A 16,997-nucleotide genomic window follows, 5' to 3' on the forward strand; every position below is an offset into this window, starting at 1 on the left:
AAAAAAAAAATCTCTATATACCAAATATCCAAAATACTATCATCTCAACATGTAATCAATTTTTTTTAATTACTCAGGTATTTTACATTCTTTTCTCCTACTCAGTCTCTAAAATCTAATAATTTTTATGCTTACAACATATCTTAATTTGGACTCACCACAGGTGCCTACTTTATTGGCCAGTACTGGTTGAAGGTTGACAAATGGTGACATATCTTTGTGGACTGAGTGACTAAAGGGACAGGGACCAAGTGGAAGGCTAAGGGCGTGCTGGGGGTGGGGGCATGTCTCCGGCTTGTGTGGGATTTTACAGACCCTCCTCTGCCCACCCATCTCGCACTGTGTTCAGGACCCCCAGGTACACTGTTGAAAGGACACAGCTTGGCTTTTGAGATAAAAGGCTTGAAGATAGAGCTGAGAAGTCTGTACTGTATTGCTTTTGATTCAGATCCTGATTTCACAGCGGAAGCATTTTGTATAAATTGTATTTGTTCATCAGACATTTTTTGAGCAAGATTTTTTATTTTTTTTGTTTTTTCTCCAAGTCCCATACAACCTTCTGCAGCCATAGGGATGGATCCTGTAAGGAAATGGATATTGTTGGGGGGATACTTCAGTGAATCCCAAGCAGCTGGAGTCCTGGAGACACCCTGTGATGTGGGCGGGGTCTTGAAGTCTGAATTTACTAGGCCAATGGGGATAGGGTGGAACGTGATACCCAAGAAGCAAGGAGGAGATGAGGCCCCAAAGCCCAGGTCATTGAAGGTCTGCCCAGGGAGGGCCCAGGTGGAGGGTGAGGAAGTCTACATGGGGCATAGCCGTGTCTAGGTACTGCAAGACTGGGAGTGCCAGCCCAGGACCTAGAGTTGTCAGCCAGAACGGGAAGGGCACCAGAGGTTTTGAAACTGAGTGTGGCTTGGTTAATTGCAATTCACAAGGTCCCTTGGCCTCTGTGGAAGATGATGGAGGGTATCCTACCAGGGGGCCCTAGCAGGAGATGATTATAGTAATCCAAACTGGAGACTAGACCAGAACTGAGCAGTCGGCACAGGGGACAGCCTTAGAAGATGGCCAGGGCAGGAGAGGACCAAGGGCATTAGGATGGCATTGTGGCCTTGCCTCAGGGGGCTGGATGCTTGCTCCCACGCTGTGTGTGGAAATGCATTGCACCATCCTAGTGTGTACTGATGTTTTAAGTTTCCACTTTAATGCAGCCACAAAGACTCCATCCCACTCGACCGCCGCCTCCCAAGATACATCGCGCAAGGCCCGTGAGTAGCTGGTGCTTGTGCCCTCCCACCTAACACTGCCTGAGCCATTCTCCCCAACTGACTAAACCTTGGGAGTGTGGACTCTCCTGCCTGGCACGAGGAAACCGGGAATTGGGTTTCTCAGCTTCCCTCGCTGTGTGGCATGAACCTGAACTTGCACTTCCTGGGTTTCTCTCTCCTTCTTCTGAATCAATTCCATGATGCTCAGAGGGTCAGACACACAGGTGGCCAGGAGTGTGCATCATTGAGCCCCTCACAGGCAAGCCATGATTCTAGCCAAGGAGCTGTGAAGCCAGGATGCAAATGCCTCTTCCTCCCGAGGGAAGCCAAAGACTGGCAGCAGGGGTCTCGCTCCTGACAGATCTTAGTTTGGAAAGCTATTAGTATTCCCTCCCAAGGGCAGAGTTCGGGCGAGGGAGATGGCTTAGTAGAATAAGCACTTGCCTGGCAAGCGCAAGGGCCTGAGTTCAATCCCAGGTTCTGCCAAAAAAAAAAAAGAAAGAAAGGAATATAAACAACCAAGGGCAGAGTTCTGCACCCAGAGAATATGGAGCCAGCCCAAATGGAGACAGGTACTGTGCTCCTGCCAGGCCTCCCACAGAGAGCCATCGTCCCAGGAGAGTGTGGCGTTAAGAGCAGAATAGCAAGGCAAAGTGTGATAAATACACCAACACCTGGGAACAGGGCAGGTGGGGAAGAGAGGCCCATTGTGTATCCTAAAGAGAAATGCTATGGAAAAATATGGGGCGAGAGTCTGGCATGGAGCATTGGTGAGGCTGTTTTCCTTGTACACTCAGACTTTGGCTGTGCCGCAGCATAATAACTTTAGCAGGTGCCTTAAAGTAGAAAACTTGCCAGAACCATTTGATGAGGGCTGTTTACCTAGCAAAGTTTCCCAATCTGTGGCCCCAAACATCTACACACCGTGGCCAACCATGGGGGATCAGCCACAATCACAGCATCCCACAAACTGAGGTCCCAGCCCACCCCACCCTCACCAGTGCACATGATTAGTCCACCTCGTGACAGTGCCAGGCCATACTGTGTCGGTCTTGTATCCTTAATGAGCACATGGGTCATCTACTGGGTGACTGCCCTCTGGGTGGATGTTGGATGTTGGGTGAGGCTGTCTCCCCCCCTTCCCACCACATGTAGGAGTTGGAAGGCTGGGGGAGAGGTGGAGGAGTTAGCTGGCCTCACCTGTGACAGCTGTGGGTCTACCTGCCAGCATTTGAGACAATGGAGCCATCCTGTGGCCCCGTGAAAGCAGTGAATAACCCAGCCCCAGTCAGCACAGCTGCCAGGAGGCTAGAACAGTCCTGCGCACTGTTGTTGGAAGGAAGGCACAGGCAACAAGAAGGCTTTGGGAAACAGGAAGCCCCTACTGGGTCGACCCTTGTAGGATTTAGTGAGTGTTTCCATAGTCATCAGCAACATGGATTTGAGGAGTCAAGAGAGCTGGTCTTGCCTTTCTCACTACTAGATCAGACTCGTGATCCTCCTGTTTACAGCCTCCCAAGAGCTGGGATTACAGGCGCGCACCACCACGCCCAGTCTCAGTTGCCATCTCAGCACGCACAGCAGGCCCAGGAATCGAACCCCTGGCCCTGCGCCTGGCTTTAATCCACTGAGCTGGTTGGCCAGCCCTTAAGAGAGCTGATCTTGAATGCTGAGTCTGTATGACTTTGGACAAAGGACTGAAACTCTCTGAGCCTCATTTCTGCTTCTGCACTGGACCCTCATTCATAGGGCTTTTCAGTGAGAATGAACAGGGAAAACATTTGAAGAGCACGCAGCATAGCTCCTGGCACATGGGAGCAATTTTTTTTTTTTTTTTTGGTAGCAATTTTTATTCTCCTGAACAGGTTCTTACAGGACAGCCGTGGTGTTACACACCTGTAATTCCAGCCCTTGGGAGGCTGAAGCAGGAGGCTTGCTGTGAGTTTGAGACGAGCCAGGGCTATAAAGTGAGCTCAAGGTCAGCCTGAACCACGTAGCAAGAGCCTGTCTCAAAAAGACAAAAAAAAAAATAGAGTCTGAGCAAGTTCTTACGTTTTAGAACTTCTAAGGAATAGCCTGGTCTATTAAGAACCATCCTTTGCCTAGGCTTATATGGTCATGAGAAAGCATGTGCTTTGTAACTTAACCCAAGTCCTTTGCCAGGGCTCACCAGCCTCCAGAACTGGGGATATTTTCAACATCCCAAGCTCCCCAGCCCTCCTTTGTCATGGGGACAGAGATAGACTTATCACACAGTACCAGGACAGAGCTTCAGTAGGAAAAAAAAAAAAAAAATCAGCAACTAACTGGGCTTCCTGTGGTACTGCCAGGGAAGTACCAGGTCCTGGCAGGGAGACAAGCGGAGGGAACAAACACGTACTGCACACCTTTTGTGTGTCCAGGGCTGCTGGGCGCCCAAGCAGTTGTTGCCTCACTCATTCTGATTGCAGTTTCAGGAGGCAGATGCCCTGTCTTTTTTTTGTAGCCAAGACTACAGAGATGATAAGAGACCAACCTGGCCTTTGAGGCCAGGCTTACCCTCTTCTTGCTCCCCACCAATCCGCCTCCCCTTAAACGGCAGCCATCAGAATCCTTAGAGGCATGGGTTCCAGCCCAGGCAGACGACCAGCATGATTCAGGGCACAGTTACACATCCCCACACACACACTGCCTGGAAAAATTCCCACCCTGAAGACAGCTATGGCAGACTCTACAGCCACACCAGTGTGAGGACTCGTGCAGATCAGGGCATGCCTAGCCACTACCATCAGCATTCGAGGACTTGGAGGGGTGGAAGTTGCCACAAGATAAGCCTGATGAGCAGCTGCCTCTGCCCTTGGCCTGGTTTAAGAAAGATAAGCCCACACTCAGGGTTGCCTCTCCCTTGGCTTCTGATGTGCTGAGGAGGAAGGTGCCTGGAAGGATTTCACCCCCACCTCCACCCTCAGGCTTAGAATTCAGAGAGGCCTGCCCTTAATGGAATCCTAACATAACCAGTTCCTGGCTGTGTACCTTAGGCAAGAGCCTTACCTGCTCTGAGCCTTGGCTGCATGGTCTGACTAGGGAGTTCAGCAGTGTCCACCAGGTGAGGATAGTAAGGTCATACACAGAGCACGCCTAACGTGAAATGAGTATATATGTGTGCCAAGCAGGACTGCGGAGAGATGATTTGGGAGCCACAATGTGTGCCTTCCAGTCTGTCAGGTCCCCAGGCTGCAGGGACTGTTCTCTCCACATGCATTTATGCAAACACTTGTAATGAACCCTACTGCATTTTAGGAAGGACCCAGGGAAACCCAGGGGTGGGGCTCCTCGGGGACTCAAAGAGGACAGCCAGACAAGCCCCCAGCCAGGCTTTGCTGGCCCACTTAGCTGCCAACGTCCAGTGCAGCCACTGGCCGGGATAGTGGAGCTTTGTAGCCTGGCACCTGTGACTGGAGTTCAGCTGTGACCACAGGGTTTGGGATTTTTATTAAAAAGAAAAGAAAAAAACAGGAGAGATCGGTTCTGGAGTCTCACCAATGAAGGGCAGTGGCCGGGGCTTGCTGGGTAGAGGCAGGCTGCGGTCGGCCTGTGTGCGAAGCACTTTATAAGCTCTGTATTTATTATTTCTCGCTCACCATTAAAATCAAATGTACTCGGTGCTTTTGTATTCAATACACATTTAACCCTGCCGACTTAGATTTCTCAGATTTTAAATCCAGTGGGGAATTGGCTGGCTTCCCAACTCTCCCCTCCAGTCCCCCTTGAACAGAGCTGGAAATCCCTGTTTAGCATTTTGTCCCCTGGCTCTTCTGGGATCCTAGCCGTGGTGGGCCCGCCCCTGACGTGTATGGGCAGTTTCTCCCTCCTTCCCACCCCTCACCCTTACAAAGCACCCCGGAAAGAGGAATGTGATTGCTGAAATATGACGGGAGTTGTCTGCATCGTCTTGTGATTCCGGCTTAATTAAACCATTTTGTCTGTGTGTGCCTTTGGCTGGTTGTGGTTTGCTGCTGCTGCCGCTGCTGCTCCTCCTGCTGCTGTTGCTGCTGCTGCTGCTGCTGGGGTGTGTGTGTGTGTGTGTGTGTGTGTGTGTGTGTGTGTGTGTGTTTCATGTGTCCTCACCTCCATGCAGGCCTTGTGTGTGTCTGTTTGTGAGGCTGTGTGTACATTGCAGTCCCCAGGGCTTGGTGATCCGGTGGCTGTCTGAAGATAATTTTGTGTCTGGCTTTGTCTGCAGCAGTCAGGTGTGTGTGACTCCGGGTGGGTCTGTAACTGCCAGGGTGACTATCTCTGGTCGCTTGCTCTTTCTCTCCCTCTCCAGCCCCCCACCCCTCCCCCTCCCTCTCCCTCTGTCTGTTTTATCATCCCTAATGAAGCAGTCTCCTCCATCGATCCTGCTGATTGCCAACCCATTCCTTTTGTTTGTTGGCGCTGAGCCATTCAGCGGCACTCTGACAGCTCAGCTCGTCTAATTAGCTCTGTTGTTCTTTTTCCCCATGTTTCACCACGTTGCAAGTTCAGTTGAAGTTGCCACAAACTTAATCCCCCCATTTCAGCCACAAGTTCACATTCTTAACCCATCTTTATTGTAGCGAGGAGCAGCTCTGTGCAGGATGAGCTGACAGGCCTTAAAGTCTGACCTCACCAGAATGCCCGCCCACCCCCCCCCCACCCCCACAGACTGGCTCCTCCACCCCAGCAGCATCCCGCCTTCACCTTCGCCTTGCTGGGGAGCAGTCTTGGGGAATCCTGCTAGCAGGCAGATCCTGTCTGTGTTTGCCAGAGGAGTCTGGCTGCAGCTAAGGAAACCAGCTCAGTCAGAGTGGGGGAAAGGGATATGTTCATTCATATATTCAGCAGATGTTGATCAAATGTCTTCTGGGTGGTGCGCACCATGCTAGTAACAATGATAATAATAGTAACAGTCTTCTGTGCCTTGTAGATTCCAAACAGCAACACTCTTTTATGTTTCTAAGAATCTCCCTCAACTTCCAACTGTATACCAGGGACAATACAGGAGGCCAGGAAGAAGACAATTTGTAATTCATCTGCTAATTCTAGGTATCCCCCACCAGCTTCCTTTTGTTGACTGATAAGAAGGGCACATCCCAGCCACAGAGAAACAAGATGAGCATTTGTTAAGCACCCACCATGTTCCAGAGCCGTGCGGGGGCATTCTCTGTGCCCTGTCCTGTCTGTGCCTCACAGCAGCCCTGTGAAGGAAAACAGAGCAAGTTTGGTGGAATGCATTTGGCTTCCACCTCATCTCTGATCTGCCAAACCAGCCTGGGCTCAGACTGGCCACTCTGCAAGAAAAGCCGTGGTTAGATAAGACGTGTGCAGACCCAAGGGGTTGGTGAGATTCGCTAAAGATGCCAAAGCTGTTGTGCAGTGCTGCCCACAGATTGCTGAGGGCAGGAGTGTTGGGGGAGAGGCAAGAAATGGAACAAGTGTGACATTGAATCTGCAAGGACAGTGAGCCCCTCTGCCCTCCACAGTGATCAGTTGTTTTTATTGGCAGTGAAATTCACAGAGGGACCTTCTTAGCTTAGCTCTCTCCCTGCCCCTCTCTGGCACTAGAACTAGAGATGTCCGATGGTACCAAATGTTAAGCTGTGTAATGTTGATTGGACCAAATGAGTTTCCTTCAAAGAGCACTGAGAAATTCCTAGCCTAACATGCACTATCAGTCTGGTGCAGGAAGTGTGTCTTTTTCTCTGGGCCTTTGCTTTGGGTTTCAGAGGTGGCAGCTTAGAATAACCAGCCCACTTGTCATCAGCACACCGGCCTGGGCTTAGGAAGTTGCTCGCTTCCTGGTGCCCCTGCTGCCACCCTCTCACCAGGTCTGAACTCAGTGTGGCCACACGAGGTGTATGGCTTCTGGGCCCTTTTGAAGAACTGGCTCACGCACCCTGGGAGGCAAAAGGATGGGTTTAACTGGCATTCTGACACTGTTATTTGCTTTTTCCATCCCATTTAGAAAGAAAAATAACCCTGTAACTGTTATTAAAGGAGCAAAATATTTATGTGTACCCCCAAAACAAGTCTGAGGGAAACTTTTGATCTATGAGGATAAAGCCCTTGTTCTGTGAGTTCCCCATCAAGAGCAGCTCTTGGAACCCTCAGCGTAGCTCTGAGTGAGACCGTCCCCACCCTGCAGATGAGGAGGACCTCTCTGACTGAGTAGGTCACAGTAGTCAGTGAACATGTCTGTCCACTGCATGTGAACTGGGAGTGTTTCCATGATGAGTGGGGCTTTTGTAGCCCACACTTTGAAAATCCCTAAATGTGTCTTTTGGGACTACTTATCCAGATCTTCGGTATGTCCCTATGTGGCTTCTCCAACTCATTTCTTGGGGGTTTCCCTGTGACTGTTCCAGGTCCGCCCACCCCGTCCTCATGTTGTCAAGAGACCGAAGAGCAACATCTCCGTGGAAGGCCGAAGGACATCCATCTCGAGCCCTGAACAGTGAGTACCCCTGGTCCCTTCCTGCCTGTGAGAACCCAGCAGGACCATGCTTTGTGTCTCTCATGTGTGCATCCCAGCCCCAGTAGGTGTTTCACAAAGAGGCCAGCCAGGAGTAGAGCTGCATTCTCCATGTAGACTGCTGCTGAGCAGTTGTCATCTTAGCAGGAGGCCCTAGGGTCCGGGGAACCACTGGCCCCTCTGCTGGCTTTTGAGTGGTGAGCCCCACAGGGCCTGCAAGAAGCTGCAAAGAGGGACCCAGACTTCTTCTGGTAAAGATGGGGAGTGCTCAGGCAAGGACTAGCAATCCATCAAGGAGGCCTCCTGATTGATAGGGCCTCCACCTCAGGCCTAGTGTGTTCAGGGTCTCTGTGGCTCAGGTCATATATAAGGCATCCTTACTCACTGCTCAACCCCCTCCTGAGCCCTTTGTTCACCTGGACCCTACATATTGTCTGTGTGTTCACTGTTTGTCCTCTCACACCTGGAGCTCCAGGCCTGGGTGCAAGACCTAGCCTACAACTGGCTCAGTCACCTGCTGAGTGACTGTAGGACAGAAGAGGTGAGTGAGTCCCATGAATGGGGTCAGACCAAAACCTGCAAACAACCCAGACCCCAGAGCCATCTGGAGAAGTAATGCCACCTTCCTTTGTCCATAAGGCACACAGCCGTCAGGCCCTGCCCAGACAACTTGGCAGGTGCACACCAGCTTCTGTGATGCCTTAAAGAGTACAGGAATTCTTCGCAGTCTTGGGGTTGTTGGAGGAATCAAGTAAATTAGTCCTTTGAATAGAAGCGGGAATGCCCCTCATACCCGGCCTGCCTTCAAACAATTTCTCAGGGACAGAAGTTAAGGGAGATGGCCAGGCCTGAGAAAATTTGGAGCTAAAAAGAAGAGACAATTCTGAATGTTGAGCTGTGACCTAACCTAGGCTGTGGCGTGCTTCATGTCTCCCAGGTCCCCTGCCTTCCAGTCGGATACTGCTTGACTCCCAGGTCTTTGTAGAAGCAGTTCACCCCATGACCCCCAGATGTGCATAGAAAGCTGGGGGAGGGGAGGCTAAGGAGATGCTTGGTTGTGTGAAATTTGGAATAGAGGGCGCCTGAAGTTGGGCGTAGGTTTAACTTACACTGTACACAGGGAGGCAACAGGGATATTGGTTAAGCTCCCTGGCGTGGATTATGATTGCCCCCTTGTGGAGAGACTGCTGCGTAGCTCTGTACTTCCTGGAGCCCTCGAGATTTCTCCTGAACAGGATGAAATGAATATTTCTTTAAAATCTCCTCTTTAAAATTGAACTGAACCTTCTAGACCCGGCACCAGGTTAAGGACCCGTGAGTTACTGAGCTGCAAACGCAGAATGCATTGCACAAAACATCCCAGATCAAAAGTACCCCCTATTCTACTGAAAAGCATGACCTATTTTGTGACCAGGTTCCTGATCAGAGCTTGACCTTTCCACATTCACTTATGCTGTTCCTCTTCCAAACCCAGCAATAGACGATGACTCTGTGGTGTGTGTCCACGGGCCAGTGTCTGAGGATGCAGTTTCCCTGGGTGTCGACTGAGCTGTGCTGCTGTGACTTTTGCTTTCTTCTTGCACTGTGCCTAGCCTTGCTTTCTTTTCAGGAAGCCCTAGGAGCTGAGATGATCAGTGGGGGTGTGGAGCTCTTTTGGGGAGTTGGCATGCTAACAGTAGTGGCAAAGGACAGGTCTTCTGTGACCACACCTACTAAGAGATAGAGAGATACATTTTGGGGACACTGTCACAAGAATTTCTTTTCACATTTTCTTAATGAAGTGGGAGAGGCTGTGCGCCTATGATGCCAGTGACATTTCTGGTGCTACCGGGTGTTTTCCTGCGTCTCTTCCGTGCCGCCGCCCCTCCCCCCTCCGTGTTCCTCTGCTTCCAAATGCCATGTCACAGCAGCACTTGGATGTGTTTTTCTCAACTGTCATCGGCTCCAGCTGGCAAGACCAACTTCTTGAAACACAGGAAGCATCCAGCGGAAAATATTTTAATAAAACAGACTCCTCATAAAATATTGTTCTGGGGGAAAGGAAACCAGCTCCACCAATCTGTCAGCATTGTGTTAGGAGATGCGAGAAGACGAGCCGGCAGGCAGGAGCCAGAGCTTAATGGGCCTTTGTCAAGGGTGGTTCTGTGTCGGGTACATGGACTCAGCGCCTGGCCCTTTCATCTGGCCTGGATTTTCAGAATCCTGGGTTTTCATCTCTGCCAGGAGTATCAAAGTGCATTGGAAACATAGAGGATTGGGGTGGCACAAGGAGGTGCAAGACCTTTGAAGCTGAGGGGGAGATTGAGTCCTTCTGACTCCTTGTCCCAACCCTCACTTCCAGTAGCACATTCCATAATTAAGTTTACAGCCAGCAAGATGGAGCTGATTAAGAATGAGAGCGTCTCCTGCAGCCGCTGAGCATTCTGGGACCCCTGAGGCCCAGCCACAGCGGCCCGCAGCTCCCTGCCCAGTCCATCGGTGAAGTCTGTGCCTTCCCTTCCAGCTGATGTCCCTCCGTCCGTTGCTCCATCTGTGCATTCGTGTGTCTGTTCATTCACCGACTGTCTTTGAAAACCTGCTAGGTACACAGCATGTTGGAAAGGAGGCCTTGAAAGGCAGTTCCCATGGTGACTCTGTGTAGACTTGCATTCGCCCAAAATGAAATGTTCACCCATCAAAATTTTCTTCCTGAATCAAGGGTAGACTTCCTAGCCCCCCTCGGGCCATTTGTTGGCATTAGGAAAAACACTTCTGAAAGATTTCTGGAGAAACCATCTCCCTGTTTCTCAGTTACCATTAGCTGATTAACTCTGCGTTTCTCTCCATGTACTAGCTTCTTCCTATATTTTTCAGAGCAGAGCTGGTGGAGTGCCCTCAGCATCAGGAGCGGCCTAAGCTAAAAGCACCAGTCAGCAGCAGCACAGTGGAGCCTCTTGGTGTCCCACACCCTGTGGGGCTACCTCCCAAGCTGGGAGCTCAGAAAGGCCATTTGACTGTGTTCCCAGAATTCATGGTCAGAAAGTGGCCAGGCCAAGATTCAGAGCTCTGCTTTCCTTCTTTCTGTCCCTGGCACCTTGCTGCCATCTTTGGGACAGGGCAGTTGTGTCTGGCTTTGCCCCCAAACAACACCATGTCTTGCAGTATCTTTCCCATCTTGCCACCCTCCCCTCGGGTTCCCCAGTGCCGAGTAGGAACCAGAGAGCCCATCAGCCTTCCCACTGCCACAGAGCAGTGCTCACAGGCACCTAGCATCTCTGCTGGGTGAAGGAGACAGAGAGCAACATTTGCTGCACAGCCCTTAAGATCGTGAAAGGTAGATATAGCTTTCCTATTGAGCACAGGAAGAAGCTGGGGCTTCTTGAGGAAGTGACTGTCGGTAACTTGCTCAAGGTCTCGAGCCCAGACCGTGGTGAGATTGGCTGTGTAAGAGCACAGACCTGGCCCTTTCTTCCAGTTAACACCTGTGCTACTCTTAGTAGTGAGGACCTGGCCACTGTGGTAGACATCATGTGGGCAAAATAGCTGTGGATCCAGTAGAGCAGGCCTTGGTGGTCTACAGCCAGAATGTCCCTGACCTCAAGTTATTCTCCTCATGGCTTGCAAAGGGTTGAGGACTACAACCAGCTTAGAAAGCCAGCAATGTGATTGGAACGGCCCCTCCCCTCGGGATCACACACTGCACAGGGTAGGTGGCCACACTGACCGCAAGTGCTTCTCTGCCAGGCAACCAACCACCACTTGCTCCCTGCTGGAAGGAGGCAGTAGAGCAAGGGGTAGTGGCCCACACAGAGTAGCTAAGACTATGGAGGGAGATGGTAGAGCTCTTTCTGCATCCCAAGGATGAGCGGCTTATACGCAGAGCTGAGCCTGGGGCCAGCCCAGATCACCTGCCCATTCTGAGCCCTGTCCACTACGCACCTTGTCCCCATGGCGGAGACACAGAACAGCTTTTTATTACATAAGGGCTCCACTGACCATCCCGGTTATTTGAATTTCATTGTACTAAGTAATAATAGTCCAGATCCGCCCACCAGGGGCCCGTGAGCCACTGTGCGGCTCACCTCCCTGGCCAGATCCATTCAAAATCTGTACTGTTCAAGTGACTTGCATTTGTGTTTATTTGTCAGAATGATCTATTAATGTATAGACAACTTGAAATTTAAGAGACAAAATCATTTGGAATCCAACTACTTGCATTCAACTATGGATATATATTTCTACAGCTTCCTTTCTGGTCCTTTTCCTGTGTTTTTGTTTTGGTTTGGTTTGGTTTGGTTTGGTTTTTTACCCCAGAGCTCCACCTTCCCTGCAAGATCCATTTATGGACTTGTTACGTGTGTTCTTGTAACCACTGTCCTTTGTTCCCATGAGAGATCCGCTCGTGTGTGTGTTCAGGGTCTGCCTAAGCTGCCTCGCACTGTAGATCTTTAGATAGGAAAAGCCAGAGTAAATATACTTACTCTCTGAGCTTTGTTTCATTTTCTATCATAGGATTTAGAATTAACAGCTACTGTTAGTTGAGAACTGTGTGCTTCACGTACATCATTTCATTTGATCCTCATGAGACATTCAGGGGAGCGGTGGGTACTGTGAGCTTGACTTCACAGCAGTAGCTGAGCCTCTGAGGGGCTGTGGCTGCGCTTAGTTACACAGCTAGCTAGGGGCAGAGCTGAGCCTCCGGCATGTCTTCTGAATGCCAGAGCCTGGCCACTTAACCAGTCACACGAGAAGACAGCTGCTCTGTATTGCTAAATAGCTTTCTGAAAGAATGGAACCACCTTATACACCTATCAGGATGGGACTCCAGAATCAGGGAGCTGCTGTGGAGACTCCTCAGGATGAGGAAAGGCGCCACAAGTATGCCAGCTTGGGAGAGAGTCCATGCACCAAACAGCCAGCCCCTGCTGCTGAGAAACCAAGTGATCGTCAGAATTGCACTGCATGACCCCAGTGCCCGTGCCCCAGAAGATTCACATAGGATCACAAAGCTGCCAGGGGCATTTAGGGAGAGTCCTACCCAAAGTTCAGATCTCAGAACACTTTGCCTCTCTTGACCGTCCTCATTTGATGGCAAAGGACAACATGCTGCCTTGGTACATGCTGTGCCCCTCTCGCCTCCAACAGCACTCACTTCTGACCTCCTGCACAGCCCAGAGCCAGTCTGGGCTGGAGATGAGGAGGGGGTTAGACGATTAGATGGTACACAGGCCATCTTTAGCATCTAACACATCTGGGTCAGCATCCCAGCCCACCATCCACCAGCCCTGGGGTTCGGGTTGAGTCTCCCTGCCTTCTGCTTTTAACATGAAGCCTATTAGTATCCCAAGGTTTGTAGTTTACACAACTGCCCACTGGAGACACAGCCACATCCTGTGTCAACAAAGTGTATAGCCTCCCACCTCATCACCTGCAGTGACTGCCGAGGTCTCAGCCTTCTCACCAGACACTCATGCTACAAGCCCCCGGGCCGCCCCGATACACAAGGGTACTCACTGTTGTAGTTTTCTCTTTATGTCTTATACATACTTAAAACACCCCCAGTAGGCTGTGCACTTTCCTTGTGGAAGGGTTATATCCTTCCACTTTCACTCTGCAGCTCCCAAACCAGAGCATGGGTCAGATTGCTGCTCTACAGATGTTTCCAGAATGAATGAACACAGGAATCAGTGAAGGTACCTGCTTACAGTCCAGCACCCAGGAGATGGGGCAGGTGTCTATTAACATAAATATGTAGGGCACCTACTAGGTGCCAGGTGTGATCAAGATGTGGCTGTGAAGCTTCCAGCACTTCATCTCCCTGAACCTGTAAAAGCCAGGACCTGCCATCAGCCCCAGAAGCAAGTCTCCAAGATGCCAGCTGGGCCCTGGGCCCCAGGGGGTCCGGGGCAGCTGTCTTGGCGCTACCTCTGGCAGGCTGCCAGGACCCACTGCCTGAGCAGCCAGGAATCCAAACACTCGAGCAGAAGGTCACAGACCCAATTAGCGGGGCCAGAGGCTCCTGACCTGACTCACACCCCGCCCCCTGCTGTCGGATTCTGGGCCGCCGCGGACACAAAGCCAAGCCTGAAGCCAAATGCACAGCCTGAGCCCAGACTGGAAAGTCAGCGACTGCCAGGGAGCCCCTGGTGATCCACAGCAGCCCAGGCAACGCAGGGCCCACTTGCACTGCACCTCTTCACCCCGGCCACTCAGAAGGAAGGACTTCCAGGAGCTGCTACTGTGGGCCGTGCATTCCCACCGGAAAACCAAAGCCTGTGGGATACTCTAAGGAAAGGAGCCCCCATCCATGAGAGATTTCGGTCACCTCTGAAAGGCTTTGCCATCCCACAGAGACCCCAGCCTCTTCCAGATGCTGCATCCCCACTTCTCAGGGGCCAATTGTGCCCTCACACATTATCTGGTTAACCCCCTGCATCTCCAAAGTCCTCCTGGCCAGGCATCAGCAGCCCCACCAGCCCTGAGGGAGCCAAGACTAGTGCAGGAGATGACTGACACCATCAGAGGTACACCCAGGGCTGCGAGTCCACACACGCTGCGCTCAGCCCTGTCGCTGTTGCCACAGCTCCCAAAGCTCAGCCCACAGGCCCTGGCGCTCAGCAGGCAGAGGCCATCCTCATGGTGTAAGGACAATTTTTCTGCAGTCTCAGTGTCTCTTTGTAGTCAGGGAAAGTGCCCCTAAGGTGTCCACATCCCTACCTTCCCCCAGCACAGACCCCAGAGTGTAGGCAGTAGAGTGAAGCCCACATCCCATATCTGGACCTCTTCCTATGTGAGTGGCCATCATCTAGTGGCACTGGAAGGACTTCAGGACACTCTGAGATAGAGTGGACACACCAGATTGGCATTGGTGGATTTTATTGGAAGAAGAAATGACTAAACACAATGATGGAAAAATAATAAATACCTGAATGAAAGTTAGAAAGACACAAGGCTAACCCAGGAGAGAGACCAAGGAGTATCCAGCAGGCATGGGCCTTCTGCCCTGACTAGCAGCCACGAAGGCCTCAGGTCACCCCAGCCTTGCCTGCGGCCTTCAGGCCTTGTGCTGGTGGTGGGCTCCACCTTGCTAACTCCTCCATCCTCTTCTCCTGAACTCTCCAGCCCAATGTCACGTGCCCTTGCTTGTCCTCTCAGTGTCACCTCCAGCCATAGACCAGTCCGCTATACTCAGGGTAAAAAGCCCAACACTCACATTACCTCCCAGAGAGCCTGGCCAAGAGCCCCTGGGCCAGGGACCCACATACACACTGTCCCTCAGTAAAGCAAGTCTGGCGCAACCTGGTCTCCCACACTCACCCATTGCCACTACGTTGTTTTGCTGACGGCAGAAAGCTTTTGTTCTGATGGTGACCGTGACAGCTTGGCTGTTGCACTCACCGTTCAGCGGTGCCCACACACAGCAGAGCTCCGAGGTCTGCACGTTGTTTAGCATCTGTCTCCAGCTCCTCCCGCACCACAGCAACCCTGGCTTCTTCCCTGGGCTGCTCAGCAATGCACTCCACACGAGGTCCAGCTTTCTCTGTTGGTGCTGGGTCACCCAGGTTCCCTTCTGAGACCTCCAGTCTTTCTAGATTTTAACCCACAGCTAAGGGGAGGTTTGGAGTCCTGACCCTGCAGCCTGGCCTGAGGGCCCCTAACAGGGAAGGACCATCTTCCACAGCCCCCAACTTCTAAGGATAGCCCTGCACAGGACACAGACTCCTAGACCTCTTGGTTGGCAGGTGGATGTGGACTAGGATTAATGAGTAAATACCACAATGCACGGAGCACTATACAAAGGCCTCTGCAAATATTTTCTTTTTTTTTTTAATATTTATTTATTTTTATTTATTACATTTATTTATTATGTGTGTGTGGCCAGCTCAGCCCACCAGGGGGCGGGTCTGGCTGGCATGTGGCGCTGGGGATCGAACCGTGGTCCCTGTGCTTTGCCAAGCTTGTTTCAAGTAGGTGCTTTAGACCACTGAGCCATCTCTCCAGCCCCTCTGCAAATATTTTCATTTTAACTTTTATGAGAAGACTTTCATGGGGGGGCTCTGGAATCTGTTTGAGGTCCAGGGACGTAAAATAACTTTTCCAGGTGCCCTGGATAGAAAGAGGAGGAAGACAGGAGATGAGCAGACCCACATCAGCCAGGAAGGCCGGGCCGGCTGCATCCTGGGCTCTCCCTGCTCCTCACGCTGCAGGAGGCCACACTGCTGAGGGACATGGTGTGACCCAGCCACTTACCAAGTGAAGACCCTTTGTGCTGGAGCGAAATGATCCTTTAAAAAATGATCACCGGCTCTCCTTCATTACCTCGGGAGACCGAGTCCTGGCTGATTTCTTCCCATCTTTATCTCAAGTACATTTAAATGTCAATTAAATTTGAAATATCTACATTTGTCAGCATTTCATTTTGGGCCAGCGTGACGTGCTGCTGATTTGTCCACACGATGTGACACATGAAAAAAAACTCTGGAGATGCAGATCTTCCTCATTAAAAAATAAGCCGGTGCGGTCCTGGCACGGCGGAGAGCACAGAGCACGTCCCCACTTCCTGACGCCGTGTCTCTGACATGGTATTTAAAAAGGAACAGCCTCGCCTGTCACCACTGTCACATGCGCGCGCTAACCGGCAACACGTTCAACCAAACATTAGAAAGGGCTCAGGAGTCATCTGCATGGGAACTCCGCGCCGAGCACGGCAGGCAGAGGCGGGGGCAGCCGCAGGGAGGATGGGGTCCGAGCCGTGATGGACAGCGAGCCTTTCTTTCGCGCCGAGACAACGGCAGCCCTCACTGGGTAGCCAAGTTCGCCACAACCTGCCTTTTCACAGACAGCCCTTTGTGTGTAATAAAATTCAGGCAAGTGGTGGGTGGCAGACTGCAGGGTAGTAGCTGAATTGGGTTAATGAGGGAAGAGGTACATTTTTTTTTCCCATATTCTGCCTTAAGCTAATAAAAAATTTAAACCTGGACGTTTTCGATGGTTCATCCTTTATCTCTGACAAATATCTGACTATATGTTTTATGGGAGAACATGAGCAGCTGAATTTAAATAAGTTTATTTTGAAATCTCACCTTTCATTTAAAAGTGGAAGGGGTAACACCCTATCTCTCATGTCATTGTTTCAGATCCAGAAAACTAGAAAATCGGGATCTCGCGGTGGTTTAGAGTCAGGCAAATCTAAATTCAGTTCCTCTCTCTACTTTTGGCTGCTGTGACCCCAAGCAAAAGACTCCCCCTACCTGAGCCTCAGCTTCTTGGAATGT

General features: G+C 51.1%; 1 protein-coding gene across 5 annotated transcripts in view; it reads left to right on the top strand.

Moving 5' to 3' along the window:
* Dennd1a (DENN domain containing 1A) overlaps positions 1-16,997 on the top strand; it is a 578,498-nt gene that overhangs the window by 548,880 nt on the left and 12,621 nt on the right. For 3 of the 5 annotated variants that reach the window (XM_004641595.2, XM_023701684.1, XM_004641594.2), the window contains one exon: positions 7,637-7,725. In XM_004641595.2, coding sequence (XP_004641652.1) covers positions 7,637-7,725 — 89 coding nt within the window. Of the gene's footprint in view, positions 1-1,214; positions 1,272-7,636; positions 7,726-16,997 lie in introns of all 5 variants that reach the window. The other 2 variants (XM_023701683.1, XM_023701685.1) reach the window with 1 other exon arrangement.

This window comes from Octodon degus, unplaced genomic scaffold (genome assembly GCF_000260255.1).
Source record: "Octodon degus isolate 3935 unplaced genomic scaffold, OctDeg1.0 scaffold00138, whole genome shotgun sequence".
NCBI classification, from domain to species: Eukaryota; Metazoa; Chordata; class Mammalia; order Rodentia; family Octodontidae; genus Octodon; species Octodon degus.